The sequence below is a fragment of the Sinocyclocheilus rhinocerous genome, unplaced genomic scaffold (genome assembly GCF_001515625.1).
Source record: "Sinocyclocheilus rhinocerous isolate Xijiao unplaced genomic scaffold, SAMN03320098_v1.1 scaffold988, whole genome shotgun sequence".
Lineage (NCBI taxonomy): Eukaryota > Metazoa > Chordata > Actinopteri > Cypriniformes > Cyprinidae > Sinocyclocheilus > Sinocyclocheilus rhinocerous.
The window spans coordinates 2,027,399-2,047,000 of NW_015650363.1; the positions used below are offsets into that span (position 1 = coordinate 2,027,399).

General features: G+C 36.2%; 2 protein-coding genes across 3 annotated transcripts; one reads left to right on the forward strand and one right to left on the reverse strand.

The window, feature by feature from the left end:
• Positions 1-1,425: 1,425 nt before the first annotated feature.
• c7a (complement component 7a) lies at positions 1,426-10,021 on the forward strand. The gene is made up of 18 exons (XM_016516981.1): positions 1,426-1,514; positions 1,729-1,787; positions 2,416-2,524; positions 2,688-2,829; positions 2,925-3,060; positions 3,534-3,672; positions 3,823-3,966; positions 4,802-5,045; positions 5,163-5,279; positions 5,459-5,625; positions 5,783-6,011; positions 6,530-6,701; positions 6,862-6,949; positions 7,049-7,181; positions 7,698-7,886; positions 8,058-8,151; positions 8,291-8,475; positions 9,178-10,021. Exons 1-18 carry the CDS (start codon positions 1,482-1,484, stop codon positions 9,360-9,362), a joined length of 2,565 nt encoding a protein of 854 aa, XP_016372467.1. The 5' UTR covers positions 1,426-1,481; the 3' UTR covers positions 9,363-10,021.
• A 1,452-nt stretch (positions 10,022-11,473) lies between these two features.
• rgs7bpa (regulator of G protein signaling 7 binding protein a) lies at positions 11,474-18,457 on the reverse strand. 2 transcript variants are annotated; one of them, XM_016516983.1, is made up of 7 exons: positions 18,274-18,457; positions 17,705-18,110; positions 15,855-16,021; positions 13,553-13,683; positions 13,122-13,266; positions 12,962-13,032; positions 11,474-11,991 (listed from the first exon to the last, which is right to left on the reverse strand). In XM_016516983.1, exons 2-7 carry the CDS (start codon positions 17,843-17,845, stop codon positions 11,900-11,902), a joined length of 747 nt encoding a protein of 248 aa, XP_016372469.1. In that variant the 5' UTR covers positions 17,846-18,110; positions 18,274-18,457; the 3' UTR covers positions 11,474-11,899. The 2 variants fall into 2 exon arrangements, with proteins under 2 accessions (XP_016372469.1, XP_016372468.1); XM_016516982.1 differs by having other exon boundaries at positions 17,705-18,457.
• Between the last annotated feature and the right edge of the window lie 1,145 nt (positions 18,458-19,602).

Genomic DNA, 19,602 nt, shown 5'->3' on the forward strand with positions numbered 1-19,602 from the left:
CCCATACAATGTATTTTTGGCTATTGCTACAAATATACCCAAGCGACTTAAGACTGGTTTTGTGGTCCAGGGTCACATATGCTGGGAAAGTGTTGTCATTCTCTTAGGAGATACATCAGGAGATTTGACTTTTAAATACAGTGACCTTTCCAGTAAACAAGACGTCTGAAATCTAAAAGAGGCTATATATTAAATACTCCACATTTGCAGCTTCTTAAAGGGATAGTTCACCCAAAAATGAAACTTTTTCTGGATATTTACTCACCCTTGAGGCTATTTGAGATGTAGATGAGTTTGTTTCTTCATCGGAACAGATTTGGAGAAATTTAGCATCACAACACTTCTAAACAAATGTCAGTGGATTTTGATGTGAGAGGACAACAGGGGATGAATTTTTTCACTGGAAGAAGTTTTATTATGGTTTAAGGACTGGTATTTTAATCAGAAGCGAGGGTTTATAGTTCATTTGGATTTGTTTCTTACAAACATGCAGATTTTCACTTCACAGAACATTAATTGATGGACTGGAGTCAAGTGAATTACTTGTGGATCATTGTGATGTTTTTATCAGCTGTTTGAACTCTTATTCAGATTGCACCCATTCACTGGAGAGGATCCATGTAATTCCAAATTTGTTAAGATGAAGAAACAAACTTGTTAACATTTTATTTCAATAGTCCACTTTAGACATTCCGCTGACTATAAGTAACTTTGCAACTACATATCAACTAGCGGTCATTAGAATATTAGTAGACTGTCTGCTTAAAATCTGCTAAACATTTTATTTGAATGGTCCCCCAACAGACATTCTACTGAAGTAACTTTGCAAGTACATGTCAACTTATTCTACTAACCCCTACTCTAATGGGAGTTAGGTTACATGTAGTTGCAAAGTTACTTATAGTTAGTGCAATGTCTAAACTGGACTATCGAAATAAAGTGTAAGAACAAACTCTTCTACATCTTTGATGGCCTGAGGATGAGTAATTTTCATTTTTGGGTGAACTATTCCTTTAATGGTGCAGAATTGGATGCAAAATGGTGCTTTGTCTCCATCAAGTGTTTATGGTGTATACCTACCTGACATAGAGAATCAAATGTAGATGTCTAAATTCTCATTAGATGCATGACAGCTACCTAAGCGAACATGATTTAATCTGTCTATTTACTCAAATGGACATCCATAACTGACCTAGGCCTGTCGCAATAATCAATATATCGACTTATCGCGCAATATATGTACATGACCCCGTTTAATTCTCGGCATGCACCATAAATCCTCTAGAGTCATTAGAGAGATTTATGTGCTCTTTCTCTCTCCTGAGTCTCGCTCACATTCCAGTGAAATGAGGATTGTGTTGTTACAGGCATTTTTTGGCAGAGAAATGTTCATTTCCCACTCATGGCTTGTTGTTGCGAGATAAGACAGGAACTGGGAGTGTTTCCTATAGCTGCACTCAGTAAAGACAGTTTGGAGAGAAATGTGCATGCTGCTTTGGATTATTACAATGAAGGTAAGCATTTATCTAAACATTCCTGCATAATTTTAATGGACCACTACAAATATACTTTTAAAGCCTGATGCTTTAAGTTTACACTAACACAAATGATGAACTCCAGTATAACTGTCAAGATTAATGCAATATTAATAAAATGCATTTTTTCCCACAACTGATAGCACAGGGTTATTAGGAGGAAATCTGTTTTTCATTTTAACTTTGTTCTCAGTGTGTGTTCCTGCATGAAGTCTTTCTTGTCTCTCTGTTGTCTTCAGCAGCAGTTATACAGTAAGTAACTAAAAACATATTTGCCGCAATAACATATATACTTTATTTCCCAACGCTTTATGAGCAATAACTGTAAATAATAACTAAATAACTGTAAATCTATCTATCTATCTATCTATCTATAGTCTGTCTGTCTGTCTGTCTATCTGTCTGTATAGCTTGAATACAAGCTTGAATGCAATGTAAAATGGTTTGGGTTATATGCATGGCAGTTTTAATGTGATAGAACATACAATATTCATAGACAGTGGCCCCAAAAAGTATCTGACACTGAAGTCACACTTTAAAATGTCATTGCATTGTATAACAACATAAAATGTGTAACCGAACATTTAATTATGTGATAAATCTATAGATTTTTTTTTTATTTGAATACATTTTGGCATTTTCATATTGTAGTAAACTCTAATGTATACTGAATACTGTAATATACTCTAATAGGACACCTGGGTGAAGGCAGTGAAATCAGTTCTGTGAAAAGCTCCAGTGTCATTTGTTTGCAGATGCCCGTTTTTATATTCTGTTATGTAATGTAAACATGTCCAAATACTTTTTGTGGCCACAGTACATATATAGCATATTTTGTAATTCTGGTGACATACTTTTATTGAGCTTGCTTCTGAATCAGTGCAGTGTCAGTGAGGTCCATTAGGTCTGTGTCTGAACCTGTGCACTGCAAGTGGGGACCCTGGTCCCCTGAAAGCTGGTCCGCCTGTGATGACTGCTCCAAATCACAGGTGGGACTATTGTTTTGTTTCTGACCTGTTCTTAGACATGCATCACTGTAACAATGTACATCATCTATCTTACACTAAATAATTGCATGCTGTCTAGTATGCTGAATACAAATCTGTAAATGTAGTTGTGATATCTGTATACTGACATATGGGGACATTACAGACACAGAGCCGCTCCATTGCAGTCTACCCTCAGTTTGGTGGTCGGCCTTGCACTGGGAGCTCAACCCGCACACAATCATGTATTTCAGCTCAGGTCTGTCCTCTAGAGGAGGGTTGTGGAGAACGTTTTCACTGTCAGTCAGGTACTTATTTTGATTTGGAACTTATTTGAAAGTCTTTAAAAGGTAAAAAGAGTTTTAAGAGGTGTTGAATAATTTTTCTCTTTCTTTCTCTTAAGGGAAATGTATTAGTCAGTCTCTGGTATGCAATGGAGATCATGACTGTGAAGATGGCTCAGATGAGTGGAAATGTGACAGTAAAGAGCTCTGTGACCTGCAAAAAACTCCACCGAATGTAGAGCTCACTGGTCAAGGGTAACTTAATGATATCTGTCGCCTGCTTGTTTCCATATTCATTTCAACAATACATTCACACACACACACACACACACACTCAAACACACACACAGACACACACACACACACACACAGGTTTGTTTTTGTGAAAAGTGGGGACATCCCATAGGCGTAATGGTTTTTATACTGTACAAACTGTATGTGCTATTGCCCTACACCAACCCTACCCCTAAACCTACCCCTCACAGGAAACTTTGTGCTATTTCAGATTTTCAATACACTCCATTCTGTGTGATTTATATGCGTTTTGAAAAGTGGGGACATGGGGTAATGTCCTGAAAAGTCAACTTCTCCTTGTAATACCTATGTCATACCCTTGTCATTATACAAATTAATGTCCTCATTTGTCACAAAAATGCGCACACACACACACACACACACACACACACAGATCACTAAAGCCACTATGATTGTGAATGTTTGCACTAAAGGTTTGATGCATTGAGGAAAGAAGCAAGAGGAACCGTTATCAACACCAAAAGCTTTGGAGGTCTGTGTAGAAAGACCTTCAGTGGAGATCACATGGACCTATACAGACTTCCCCAAAGTGTCCTCAGATACACTTTCCAGGTAATTGAAATTTCACAGTTTACTAGATTAAGATAAATAAGACGTATGAGATACACAAAGAAGAACACATATTACCAATGCAAGAGCAGAATCTGGGAGACTTTCTATTAAGATTTTTTTTGTCTCAGTTTCTGCATTTGTTTTTGCCAGGTCACAGCAAAAAATGATTTTACAGATGAATCCTATGACAGCTCTTGGCATTACCTTAATCACTATGAAAAACATTCAAGAACAACAGGCACAAGTTATGGGCATGACGATTATGTCTTCCATAATGAACTGTTTCAGTCTCAGGTACTGTATGCTACGACATATTCACTATATAATATTGATATTAACTCTTGAAATGATTTTAACCCTGGGTTAACATAATATTGGGTTTTGTTTCATATTTTACTTTGTTCACACTTACCCTGCGTTAGTAATTCATCCTGGTCAGGTTCTAACATTCTTATTTGCATATGTATGTGGTTAATACTGTTGGTTGCAGATGTAACTTGTGATTGTGTACAAGAGCAAATGCTGACACAATATGCTCTTTTTGTTTTAAATCTTCTGAAATACTGCAGAAATAATGCTGTCACATTGCTTCAGTTAAGGCATTTGCCATTACTGTTCGATATTTTTAATATTTTCTCCTCAGACACTGCAATCTAAAACTAAACAGAATCTAAAACTAAACGCAGCCTGTAAATACTTATTTAACAGTTCATGATTAATACATGAGCTAAGCGCGGATACAGTTTACGATTGGTTGTCTGTTGCTAAAAACAAATTCATGTGGCATTCGGCAACACAAAAGTTATAATCCAAGATTAAAGTCGGCATGAAAGGAAAATTCACCTTATTTGTCTTCTGAATTAATGTTATAGATCTTATTATGAATAATTCATTCAGGCATATGTTTTATTTATTTATTAAAATTTTGACCTCTAGCAGTAATGCATTAGCTGATGGTAACAAATTAAATCTTTTTTTTTTTTTTTTTTTAAGTGTTAAAAGTTAACATGGGGATTTAGGCATTCGTTTAAGGTTAACTGTCTCACAATCTCTGAATTTTCCGTTGATTTAAAAAAATTTTGAAATCATTGACAACACATTACACATTGAAACTTTGCTCTCCTTTCAGTCCAAAAATCTGCTGATCATAAAGAGTGATGTGGATGTGGCCCAGTTCCAAAACCAGGCCCCAGAATATCTGCCACTTTCAGAAGAGTTCTGGAAAGCACTGCGGTCCTTACCTGTCACATATGATTATGCTGCCTATCGCAATGTGCTGGAGAGATTTGGGACCCACTATATTTCAGAGGGCACTCTTGGGGGCCAGTTTAGATTATTTATGATGGCCAGCCAAGATGTCATAAAAAAATTGCGTGAGTGGTCTGTATGTCACATATTTGTTTTACTATTACATGAGAAGTTGTTGATGTTGTTTTTCATTCAAGGTCATTGCACTGTCTAACAGTTGTCTGTTATCTCTTTTTACTTAGAAACTGTGCAAAGAGACTATCAACATTGTGTCAAAACGTCCCATTCTATCCTGTTTTTCATCAGGTGGACCACAATAGATTGCGATGATCAAATAATTAGGGATGCTAAATCATCTTGTAAGTCATTCAGAAAAAGAAAGCAAATTCAAACCATAAAATGCTCAACTGAAGCTTTATTTTACATTTGGGAGACAAAATTATGCACGCATATGCAATACTTTCATACTAGTTTCTGTATACAGGCAATGTACTGTATAATAATATTCTGTTTTGTGTTCAATATGTTTCCCAAACAGATGAAAGCATACCAAAAAATGATATGACCACGAATATATTTGGTGGAGCTTCTGGATATATAGCAAAATTGTCAGTGTTAAACAAAAACACACCAGTGGAGAATGGCAGGACGTTCTCACAGTGGTCGGGTTCAGTGAAGGACTTTCCAAAAGTCATCAAACCAAAGGTTGGTTTGGAAAACCAATGTTAATTTATGGTTATTGTATGCAAATAAGGCTGTTATAATAACAAAGAGTGTATGCTATGCTAATCATATAACTGAAACACATGCAATGATTTCATTCTTATATGAGAAACCATGTGTGAATTTCTGATTCGTGCAGCTCAGACCTCTTCATGAGCTGGTGAAAGAGGTCTCGTGTGCGGGGGTGAAAAAGCATCACTTAAAGCGCGCAATTGAGACTTACCTCAGCGAGAAACACTCATGTCACTGCAGAGAATGCCAGAACAATGGGCTGCGCATGCTTGACAATGACGTCTGTAAGTGTGTGTGTAAACCAGGCACCACAGGCCAGGCGTGCGAGTATGGGACGCCGCAAGATGAACAGCCAGGTACAGATTAATCACTTCAATTAATATTGCATTGATCAGGGGTTTTCAAACTTTTGGCAAATTTGTCTAAATTCAAGTCAAGTAAAGAGATACAAAGAGATAAACAGAAAAAAATGCTTAATCAATTATGGAAACTCAGCTATGGAGACAATTTAGATTCTTAATTATATTAAATTGGGATTTATCTAATCATTTACTATCTTTAGAAGTTCAAATGAAACATTGTGTAATTTTAAAAAAAAAATCATATTTTTGTATATTTATTTGTATTCATTTATAAATGTAAGCATTTCTTTTTATAATAATAACTAAAAACACTATTTTTTTAATAGTATTTTTCTCTTTTTGTAGTGTATGATTTTAGTTTATGATATGAGATTGGGAATGTACTGTAAATATAAACATACTCAATTTATATTTAAATCATTCATTTTAAGTGTGGCTTAAGTTTCCAAATATTTTTTGGGGTCACTATACATGTTTTTGAGTGTCCAGTTCATCATGTCTTTTTATCTCAGGAGTGATTCATGGAGACTGGGCCTGTTGGTCTTCATGGAGCACCTGCAAGGAAGGTCAGAAAAGCCGAAGCCGCTCCTGCAGTCGCCCCGCTCCTTCAGACGGCAGGGACTGTATTGGGAACGCTGTGGAGACAGCAGTCTGCGATGATGCGCAGGAATTAGATTACCTACGGTGAGGAAAGGTCACCAGCCTGTTCAACAGTACAAAGCTTTGTTCTGAAAAGCTGTAATAAGCTGTTCTTTACAAGGTGCTAGAGATCTAGAGAATATTACTGTGCAACAACACTGCCACTATGTGGAAACCTGACTTATTGGTTTTGACCTGTTTTCAGTTCAATGGAGCCTCACTGCTTTGAAAATTCTTTAACACCCAGGAAAAGCTGTAAAATCCCCCCCTTCCTCGCTAATGGGTTTGTTTTGGTAAAAATAATTTTATTAAATATTCTCCATTAAAATGTAATTGAATATGTTTTTGATATGTTAAAATGTTATAATGTTGTTGTCTTCCCTTAATTGCAGTACCCCAAAGATGCAAATCCAGTAGGCAGTAAGATTGAGTATGCATGTATTGAGGGCTTTCATCTGATTGGGGATCCTATAGCAGAATGTCAAGAAAATCTAGACTGGGTGCGACATCAAATAGAGTGCAAGAGTAAGTGTATATGACTTTTTAGAGCTGAAATATGCTGATGGTAGTATCTATTTTCAGTGTACCTTTATATATATATATATATATATATGCACACACTAGTTTTTATATTATCTATATAATTATTTGAAATATTTATACAAATCATGTTTCATAAATACTTAATGATTCATTAGTGAGAAACGTCTTTAGGATTATTTACATTTTATTTAAGTATTAAATGATATAAACATATAATAACTCTTTTTGTCAGATATATTTTATGTAACATATATAATAATTAGTGCTGTTTTAATTATTTAAATTCTAAATTTTAGAGAAAGAGAAACCATGTTTTATTAATACTGTATGATATAAAAACATAATATAATTTTTTACATATTTAGAATTTTTTCAGTTAGTTTAAATATTAACTTTCTAAATTAATTTTATTACATCTTTAATAGTTTACTTTTCAGAGAAATGAGAAACCATATATGTTATATAAGTTTTATAATAAATGTTGCTTGCTGTCTGCAGAAACATTATGTGATCTACCTCAGCTTCCTCCAGATGTCACTGGAAGCCCGTGGAAGCTTACCTATAACATCGGCGACGCGATCTCACTTTCCTGCCCTGAAGGGAAAGTCAGAGAAGGTCCGGCTGAGATTCAGTGCAACGCTGGCCTTTCCTGGTCACCACAACCAAAAGAAATCAGTTGTCTGACAGGTACAAAACTAGTCTATGTCAAAATGAAGGAAATGTAGATACGGGACAACCGTTAGAAGGTCGTTTGACACATTTTGAAATGTATTGATGCATAAAAATGAAGCATTAATGTGAGTAAAATTATTTGCGTATGAGTAAAAATGTAAGTAAAAGTTATTTGTTTTCCATTAGTTTTTAAGTCAGCCACTGTGCAGCCAGTGCAGTGCCAGCCATGGGAGAACCTGTCAAAGGACAAATGTGTCTGTAAAGTACCCCACGAGTGCAAGTATGTTCCTAGACAGGACATGTACATTACACAACACAAATGGCAAAAAAAAAAACATGTAAATGTAAAAGCCATCCACCAAAACCCACAAATTTTATTTTCAGTTTAATAAAGGGTTGTGTTTTTCTCTCTTCTGCAGGTCTTCCCTGGAGATATGTGCCACTGATGTGAAGCGTGGTCAGGCACGGACAATGAGCCTGTGTAAAGTACAGGCTATGCGCTGTCTGGGACATCAGTACACTCTTGCTGAAGACAGTGCCTGCCAGTGGCCACATCGCTCATCCACTGCTTGTCCGAACTGCACGGTCTGGGAGACGTGTGATGGTGAGGGATTGTTAAATACAAAATAAAATAATGGCACACATCCCCTTGTGAAAAAGAAGTACGCTTTAGCATACTTTTAAAAAGAGTACTTAAGGAAATAATATACTTAAGTGCAAACTGAATGTAATGTTTTCAGACAATGAATTGCATGTTAATTGCAATTAAATTAAAATACATTATGGTTTAAATTTAGATATAAAGATTTATATTTAATATAATAGTTTTAATGTAATTTCATAACTACTTCTGTCTTTAAAATATCAATTAAGCACACTTCTTTTTCACATTGGTCATTTTGTAATAAGTAAATCTGAGTGTCGAGACATTTTGACATTTTTTATATTTATTTAGAAATTTTGAAGATCTGTGATTAACTGTGATTAACATGACTTTCGACAAAATTTTCACCTTTTGTTTTACAACACAAAGTACATGCTTTCATACCCAAACATGAATGTAGCACAATGTTTTCATGCTGTGAAACAAATCGTGGAAGTCTCTTCAAATAATGCTAACCACAGAAATCAAAAACTGCCTTTTGAAAAACCCATTTGAAATTCCTGAGGGAACCCATGGCTTGAAATTGTAAATTCTTGCTAATGTATTTTTGAACCTGGTTAGAAAAGTGCTATTTACAGACTTAAAATGTTGCAACTAGTCAATATTCAGGAATGCTTGGTTGTAACAATTGTGTCATTGTAGAGCAAACGAACAGCTGCCGTTGCAAGACAAGTGAGGAATGCTCATCCCTGGATGCTTGGATCCATGTGTGTGTGCAGCAGGAAGGAGCGTCTGCACCAGTGACGATGACAGAATGTGAGGCGGCTGTGAGGAAATGCAGAGGAGAGGCTCTCCACATTGTCAGCATTCAACCCTGTCAGTCATAATCTCAGAGCCTCACTAACAAATTAAAGTGTAACAATTTACGTTGAACCCTTAGAAGGATTCCTGCAACAGTTTTCTCAGGTTTGCAGAGGATTCAGTCAAAACACCATGAATGTGCTTTTTAAAAAAATGGTAAAACAGTAAGTTTGGGCAGGACCAGGAATAGAGTGCTGCAGTGTGTTTTTGTAGGCCAACCCAGAAGATAGCATCACCCTGGTTCCCTCAACCTATTAAGATTTTTCCAATGGCTTTTGAATTTTTGCAGAAAATAATCTCTGTGACCAACAAAAGTTTATTATTCTTACGTTTTGTTCATCATGATAGTCTTCACAAACTTTATGAATTTTAAAGCCTAAATACAATCAGCAGATATACGAAGCTAAATATAGGCTATAAATAAACTACACCACAGTCGCTTGACTTCGACGTCACAAGGCTTCCGACAGCTCTTTCAGTCTTTATTTAAAACCCATTTTCTCTGAAAGTTTGAGTTCGAATTGTTTGCAGGAGTGCAAATATAAACACGAGTCTGTGAAAGTGCACTAGTGAGTAGATGAGATTTAATGTCCTGACAACTTCTGTAACCCTTTTCTAAGATAAGTAAAAGCTTTAAAAAAATCACAAGGGCATATTTACTGATATATTTTACGTCGTAGAATAAAATGTGAAAATATCTTGAGCTTGTGTTTAACACCGAGCTTATTTCAGGCATTTAACCAAAACCCAAAACAAAACACACACTCACCAAAAACTGACTTTATTTTCAGGTTTTGGCCTACTAAAATACGTCATCAGCACTCTATCAAAGGGCTGTGTAGTGCAGGATGTCATCAACATTTTTGGTTTGTTTTCCTGGAAGAGGAAGACAAGTGTATCTGCTAAAAGTGCATTTTGTCAACATTTAGGAGCTAGCATATATAGATGATGTGTGTTAGCTCTAAGCCTAAAAGCCCCAAAACTCTCATTTTGAGTTCATGGAATTTTGAAAGACTCTGGTAATGTATTTTAAACAGTTACAGACAAAATCAAGCGAAACTATGCGTCTTCCCCTTCCTTGACTTTTTGGTTAGCCTAATAACCAGCAACAAATAAATATAAAAGCACAAGTTCAACCAAAATTGCTGTGTATTCCTGTCAACCTGTTCTGGACTTCTACTGGACTCTGAACAGCATCATATTGAGCCAGCTCCAGACGTCCTGCCAAACTCCTGACAACCAGCCCAGATTCTGCCAACAGCTTGTCCAGCGTCAGCATCGCAGCCAAATAATTAATCTGAAAACCATGTCGGTTCCTGTAAACGCTTTTTTTTTTTTTTTTGCACCCTCTATTACTGCTGCCAGGTGCGAATTTCACAGCTTCTCTATTAATGTGCTAACAAATCCAATTACCTATAACTGACTGAGATCCAAACGTGATCAATTTAATGGGCCTGTGACCTGTCAAGAGGGTTGTTCTGAGAATTGTGGATAATAGGGAGGATATCAGATGGTTTATATTGTTTCCTACTGAAAATCTGAGTTTCTCAGAAAAGAGGGTAATATCTATTGATACTGACTTTTATTATTCTACAGATTTAATTCCTGTACCTTTTCTTATGGTGATTTGTATGTTAAATAAAACATCATTCGTAATGTAAGACACAAAGTTCCAGTTTTGTTAAATCATTAAAAAAAGGTTTATTATCAATGTAAAACGACACTGCGCCTTTTCATAAACACTACAGTATCTTCACCATGCCTGACACATTTAGAACTGTTATTAATAAGCAAGACCCATGCTGAGTCCCTCAAATCTGGACTTATATCACACCAGATGGATAGACATGCCACCCTTTACTGACAATCTCTTTAAAGGAATCACAGTTTTGAAAAATAATTCAGAGCGCTAGGTTTACATTGTATATGTACATCTCTAAAATTTCCATTTATAGATATATTCTTTATTTACAAAGGCTTCTTCAGGTATTGTATACTCCTAAAGGCTGAAACAAAAAGGAAAAAAAAGTTACAGGATTTTGGTTTATGGAAGACTAAATAATACTGTAGTCAAAATATGGTAACAGCAAAAAAATACAAATAAAATCAGATCAAACCGACAACATTCACTCGTGTTGTGCAGTATTAAAAAAAAAAAAAGAAAAAGCATCATAAATGTTTAGCATCATAACCTCTGCTCTAATTAGCACTCTTCAATGCCTCATTACAACACCTGTCTTGACAAAAAGCACAGCATATGAATCGTGTGGACAAACATAGCAGTATTCATACTACAAACCATTTTCTTTACTAAACGTAATGTAGACGAACATTCAGTTAAAAATGAAAATCTGTCAAATTGATCAAATATTATATAGTGTTTGTTTGACTAGTGATGTTACACAGATATTACTATTTATTCTCATAGCAGTAGGAAATTGGACAGAACTCACCAAAAGAAAGCACTGGTTTGGGAAATGGCAGTAGTACTGTTGACTGGTGAGTGTCAACACATAGTGAGGAAACGCAGTCATTTGTGACTGGATTCTGGGAGAGACAGCTCTTAGCTAGACACCAGACAACAGAGGCCAAAGAAACGCCGCTTTCTCTGCCGGACCAACGGGTATGGCGTCAGATTCAACAAACTGCTGTCATCTGTAGACACAAAAACAGATCATTGTAAAACAGCAGCAACCATTAAAGGATCACCTGTCCTTTCATTGGCCAATATATACATTTAATGAAACATTATTTTTAATTCAACATTCAAAAATTTTGTTACCATCTAGGCAACATAAGCTCCAATTTGCAAGTCTAATTTTGGAATAAAATCAAAATATTGCAAAAATCTGAAATTTGCTAAATGGAAATAAAAATAAAATTGTGGCCACTGGGGACATGTGGACAATAACTGCATTATTATTACTATTACTATTATTTTCTGGCAAATAATCCTATTAAGTATAAGGCCATCTTTAATGCTAAGTGAATCTTAAATATATTACCATTCAAAATTTTGGGGTCAGTATGATTTTTTTTTAAAAGAAATTTATACTTTTATTCAGAAAGGATGCATTAATAAAAAATGACAGTAAAGACATTTACAATGTTACAAAATATTCAAATAGATTTCAGATAAATGCTGTTCTTTTAAACTTTCTATTCGTCAAAGTGAAAAATATCAAGGTTTCCACAAAAAATTTAAGCAGCTGTTTTAACACTGATAATAATAAGAAATATTTCTTGATCAGCAAAGCAGCATATTAGAATCATTTCTGAAGGATCATGTGACACTGAAGACTGGAGTAATATCTGCTGAAAATTCAGCATTACCATCACAGGAATAAATTACATTTTAAAATATATTAAAATAGACAACAGTTTTTTTAAATACTATTTTACAATGTTACTGTTTTACTGTATTTTTGATCAAATTAATGCAGCCTCGGTGAGCATAAAACTCTTCTTTCAAAAACAGCCCCAAACATTTGAACGGTAGTACAGATTAACAATTTGAGACCTTGATTGTGCTGAAAGATTGTTGTTTGATGCCCATTTTGTGTAAGTTTTCAATAAATATGTCGGTAAAATTTGCCAAAATATTCAGAAAGCCGAGTGATATTACCTTGGTTTTTCAGTGGTAAAGGCATGGTCTCCCTGAGTTTGCTAAGCAGATTTTTCATTTCTGTCATGTCCCTAGAACAGTGAGGAACCGTTTCAGATTCAAACTGTCAGTTTCATAGAAAAAGAAATGGAGATCCTGTTCAGCAGCTCAGACTATTCACCTCTCGATGTTCTCAATGTCTGTGGCCACCAGGAAGTAAGTCTGCGGACCGTCCGGCGGAGTGGAGGACGTGTCTTCCAGGATTGGGATGTCAGAGCTGTCCTCTTTCTTACTGTCTACCTTTGTAGCTCCTGAATAATGTTTTCCTGGAACACATACAGTGAGACATCACTGGCAGACTCTAGAGAAACAGAAATGGTCAAAATATGTCATCTCAAGGTTTGACCTCAGGGCAACAAGTCAACCTGCTCCAAGAGCATCCATATTTACTGTTTCTGATAAGCTCAAATCAGATACAAAACACAGAAACTATCAGCGTCAACTCCTGCAAACTTTAAGCCACTAGAAGACTCTACAGTTGGACAAGCCAGGCTTCATCAACGTCAGTTTCTGTTTCCTGCTGAGAGCCCAGGGGCGCCCTCACAGCATTACCTTTCCTGTGGAGCTGCAGGGATCCCAGCAGACACACAGACTTCAGCATCTCCGTCAGGTACATTTCCAGACAGCACTGCAGCTGGATGAAGAGGCGGCAGATCTCCGGATGTATTTCTCCATCTTCTGGGCTGTGAAAAAAGCATCAATAATGCATCTTAGATCTAGATTCTGGAGAGTTCTGGCCCCGAGCCCTGCGCTTCAACCTGTCTAATTTCTCACAAGTTACATTTCCCTGCATTCCTATGCCTCGCAGTCACCCAAAAAGTGACCAATGATGGAAGTCATGAGTCTGAGACACATTGTATGTCATGCTGGGCAATACAGCTAAAGCATTTACTGCATATATTGGTATTTTTCAGCCTTTCGATGATATTCAATTTATGTGTATTTATTGTTTGCACTGAAATTGCTTAACAGTGTCTTTTTCAAATCTGTATGACCATCAGTTTAGAGTTTTGAGTTGATGTCTGGAAACAGAACTGATTCACAGAAGTACATCAAACTTACCAGTTCTAACACCATTTTTGCTATTAAAACATCAGTCTTGATGGTTTAAAAGGGCCGTGTAACTAATAAAATTACACTGTCTTTATGAAACTACATGACCAAATAAAAAGACCATTGAAATCATGGCAATATTCAAGATGTCAGCAAAATCATTGTGAATATACTGTATCATGAATATTCAGTACTATATTTCTCTCTAAGTAGATGTTTGACTATTTCTGAGCAGCATGTTTACAAGGTTGTTCAGACAATCTAGAGCTCTAAACATTAGCTCAGTGGCGAGTGAGAATTCTCAGAAAATCATATTTCTCAGAATCATACGCCTGTAATTACTGCCCTGTAATTCCCAGGTGTAATGCTGTGGCATGGTGGATACTTTATTTTTCTGTTCTTGAATTACTTGGAACAGAGAGATGCACCAAATGCAAGCATAAAAGATAAAGCATGTAAAGCAAGGCCATAACCACGTCTTGACCATTCTAGGAAAATTTCTAGTTGTAAAGTAATCATATTATCAAATAATATTCACACATTCACACAAATATGCACACATTCACTCTTATTTGTACACGGTCAAAAATCTAAAACATGTCTCATTGCATTCAGTTCACAATGACATGAATCACATAAATGATACCTTATTTTGATTTAATTTGAGAAAAAAGTAGGGTAGCTTGCATCACTGACGTCAGTCATTTAACATTTATATCGTAACACAGCTGTCAGATATAAATGTTTTGATACTTCCATCTTACCTTGCTTCCTTTTAACATTAAAACTGAAGCTTGGTGCTGGAATTCACGCTCGTTTTTTGTGTACAGTAAACCTCGCCTTCTTTGATTTGACTGGCAATCTCAATCATTTTGACATTGACGAGCGCTGTCAGACCGCTAAGCAGACCATCTTAAAATGTCACTTTCTAAACCTTTTTGTCATCCTAACAGCAAACAGAGTGGTGCATAATCGAGTGCAGCAGAGCAGTGCAAGAATTTCAAATATTGGGGAGGGCAATTTGAGAGCTATAGTAAAGATTTATTGTGTTCTTAGAATGTGAAATTGTGTCACAGATCTGTGATTTATGGTAAATGCACAGTAGAATGCATCATTTCCAACTTAATTAACATTTATCTTGCTTTCCAAATATAGTGCATGGTAAGCCAGTCAGCACTAGCTGATATTTATTACCTAAATGTTGCTGTGAAGGTGAAATTTTGTCAGTTTCATAATATATAACATGATTTCAACAGGGGGCCCATGACCCCTAGAGGGGCCTCAGGGGTACTGCAAGCTAATTATTACTTGATTTAAAAAAATTGTAAAAGAAATGAAAAATAAATAAATAAATAAAATATTAATTTCAAACAAAGCTAAAGAAGCTAATGTTCAGCTAAATGTCTCATTGACCCTCCCACATTAAAATGCACTATGCTAACATGTAATGTACATACAGTGGGTACGGAAAGTATTCAGACCCCCTTAAATTTTTCACTCTTTGTTATATTGCAGCCATTTGCTAAAATCATTTAAGTTAATTTTTTTTCCTCATTAATGTACACACAGCACCCCATATTGACAGAAAAACACAGAATTGTTGACATTTTTGCAAATTTATTAAAAAAGAAAAACTGAAAAATGCTCAGTATTTAGTAGAAGCACCCATTTGATCTAATACAGCCATGAGTCTTTTTGGGAAAGATGCAACAAGTTCTTCACACCTGGCTTTGGGGATCCTCTGCCATTCTATATATATATAAAGCATGGGCTATATGCATGTACAGAACTATGTTTTTACCCTGATATTGCAGAAAGATTTTGATGTGCGGTCCGTGCCATCTCACAGCCTTTTGTGCGTGTCTTGTGCATTTCTGCACGCAGAGAGGGACAATCAGCGGAAATCTCTCCAATAGAGATAACCAACTCCCTATAGAGGGCCACAAGTGTATTGAACTCCTGGACAACCTGATGGAAGAAAGGAAAAACAAATGCAAACTGAGAAAATGTAAGGCTCACAAAATCATTTTAACCTCGAAAATGTATGAAGCACATAAATGAAACGTGACAACACATTGATGAAATGACATGTATCCAAAATGTCAAGAATTTTTTTTTCATTCTGAACAACCTGACAATGTCACAAAGGTAAAACAGGCTATTTGTTGGAGAGCAGCGCCACAAGCAACAGATGCTCATGCCATTTTATCAATATTTGGTGGAAAGGAAGCGTTTAATGGCAAGCTGATTTAACATAAATACCTTTAGAATCTATTGTTATATTACTTGCATGTTTTCATGTTTTTAATTACTCATTAGCAATCTCATAGTGACTGCTATGCTTTCTTTTTATTTCAGTAGTAGCTATTCATTACAAATGAGTATTTATTTCAGTAGTGACCAATGTTCCCTCTAAGCTGCGCGCATGCGCGGTCGCGCACTTCTTATGTCGCGACCGCTTAGAAGAAATAATATGCCTCGCACAGGACAGACGCAAAAATGAAATGTAAAATAATTGCAATGCTCTGGCAAACCGCTATAGAGTTGGTGTCGCTATAGAGTTAGAACCGGTGAATGCAGTTTAAAGGTTTCATAGAAAGAGAACTGCTTCATTTTTTCATATTAGTTTTTCATATTAGTTTAATACTATATATTATATTATATTATATTACATTATTATAAAGAATTGAACTGTACTGCATGCTATTTTTTAAACGATTTATTAAATAAAATTACTTGGTAACACAGCACTGTAAAAAAAAAAATTCTCAGATAACCTAAAATGTGCATCATTTAGTTACATCAATCAAATGTAAATAGCACATTAAAGTTAAAAGTTTCACACTTTTATTGTGTGTGAGCTGTACAGCTCTGGTATAAAGAATGTTTTTGCTCAGGTGGCCAAAATGTCCGCCCAATAGAGAAAAGTTTTGCTCAGCAAGAAAAATACTTAGAGGGAACATTGGTAGTGACTAGTATCTATTCTATTCAGTCATTAGCACTTATTCACTCACTACTATAGCGACAACTGTTCCATTATACATAGCCTACTGCATATTTTTGTCGAATTATATAGGAATCTGTGGGTCAGATGTCAACTACTGACTGGCCACAAGTTGCTTACAAATACTCCAGCACTTATAGCAACACTAATGTGCATCCCAGTTGTTGCTGGTAACTATTCTAGTCATAATGAACAGCTAAATCTGCACCACAGAATTCAATGTCAAAAATTCTAAGCAATTGGTCAATGTTAACATGGCTTGCCACAAGCCTTCTGCCTGAGTGCCTGTTAATGGGGCAGACTCCTCAAACACAACACACAAGCCAGTGTGCTTTCCAAATGTGCTCGCAGTTTTAACCTAAAATGGAGCACTAACTCTCCATATCATGGATCATGCCATAATCTGCCAAATGAAACGTTTCTGGAAAATCAGCCCGAGACAATGAAGCTGGAACTACCGCCGCACCATAGGACAAGTCACAGACCTCCAAGCCAAATTATTCAATGTGTAACGTCCCTAGTGTCGCATTATACATTTAGGATGTTGGCACTTGCAGAACACTGCGTGAATTTCAAATAATGCTTGAACAATCAGCAGGATTCAGAGAGGAATAATGCTGTGGGTCGTGACGCAGGCTTATACGCACCATTCTGCAGTCCGCTACGGCACGCAGAGCTTCGCTGCTCTCCCGGCGCTCCGGCTCTCTGGACGGGGGCTTACTGCCGATCTGGAAAATGGTCCCGGCAGATCTGGGGCGGTTTTTGCGCCCATTCGGTGCAGAACTCATGCATACACATCAAGTGAAGAAACTGCCCTGATATAAAATGCTGATTGATCAATGCGCTGCAACTCGTTTTTTCTTACTCAATTGATCGATCTGCCCGTGTCTTGCTCCTGGATTCTCTCCGCATTGCCACGATGCAGAAGCCGAGTCACCTTCATTCACTCCAGCAGACAGCTGAAGTGTCCTTGCAGGGCTTCATCTTCTTCAGCAGAGAGAAATGCGATAACAAAGAACCAGATGCAAACATCTCTTGATGCCCCGTATAGTCCTTCAACGAAGAAATAACAGCCGCTTTTAAACGAAACACCTCCCCGCGACAAATAATCGCTACTCGAAATAGACTAATATGCGCCGCAAGTTGAAATGATAAACTCTACATGGCGTTTATTGAGAGTAGGTAGCAGAAGGTGATCTAAGAGCGCTATTCTAACCTTGATAGGTGCAGTTGCTTGAGGCATGACGTGGTTGAACACACTGCACTCTCATAGGATGAGAATACTAATGCAACAGATTCACCAACTCCAGTGTGTTCACGGCTTCATCAAATGTGCCACTGAAAGGAAGCAGTAAAAACATACAAGAGAAATCATAGGCAGCTTAAATCTATCTAACCTGCTGGAATTTAAAAAAATAAATAAAATACACCGTAAGACTAGTTAAAGTGTCTTTCTGGGGCTGGTTGCATAAAATGCTTAGAGACTAGTCTTAAAAGTTAGTCATCTTATTTGTTGTTACTTTTTCATTCAAATTAGACCAGTCTACGTTTTCGTAACTGATTTTAAAAAGTTATGACCAGTCTTGAAGAAAAAAAAAATAGATGAATAACTTTTTAAGACTAGTCTAAGCAGTTTGTGCAACTGGCCCCTGTCTTAGCTGGTCTTTGTGTCTTGCCAAGCTGGAAAAACGCTTTAAAACCAAGCAGACAGACATATTGGATCAGGCTGGAAGACAAATCATCTTAGACTGGTTAAAGTTTCGTATGTATGTGTGTGCGTGTAATATGTTTCTTATGTAAGCCATTTCAAATGAATCTTATTAAATATTCATAAAAGTAAAGTATCTCACGTTTGGTTATTAGAAAATGTTCTAGTGGTTCTAAATGTTTAGTGGTTGACTCATACTGTTTATCATATCAAATCCTAATTGTATAAAAAGCAAGCAGCAAAATTAGACGAGTTGCTAATAGCAGCCTGTTTTGTTGTACTCTGCCAAATCATTAGAAACCACTGCATTTGAGATTTTACTAACGTAATATCTATATCTATATCTATGTATGTGTGTGTGCACGATGACTAGAATTGATGTGATGGAGTCAGTATGGAGTGCCTTGACAACAAGTTTAGGACATGTTGGACATGTTGTAGAACAAGACAGCTTGTGTTAAACAACATGGAATGGCCAAGTTTCCAAAGGATAATACATTATGCTTTCAACATGAAATATTTTTTTCAAGCGCAGAAAAAGATTTCCACTACTAAAAGATTTCCTTGCTGCTTCATGTTTTTTTTCTCTTTAATTAATAAAAAACATAAAATGATTAATATTATGTCAAATGAATACGTGAATATAAAATCTATTTACTGAATATAAAATAATAATAACATCAATCATTGTCATCTGAAAGAATCTGTCACTAAAATACAGTAGCAATTAACGGCAAATTGAGTGAAATTTAACTTCAGTCAAATTTTATGGAACTTTATGGAACAAATAACAAATTGTTCCCCCATCATGTGCAGAGAAAAAAAACCTTTATCAGA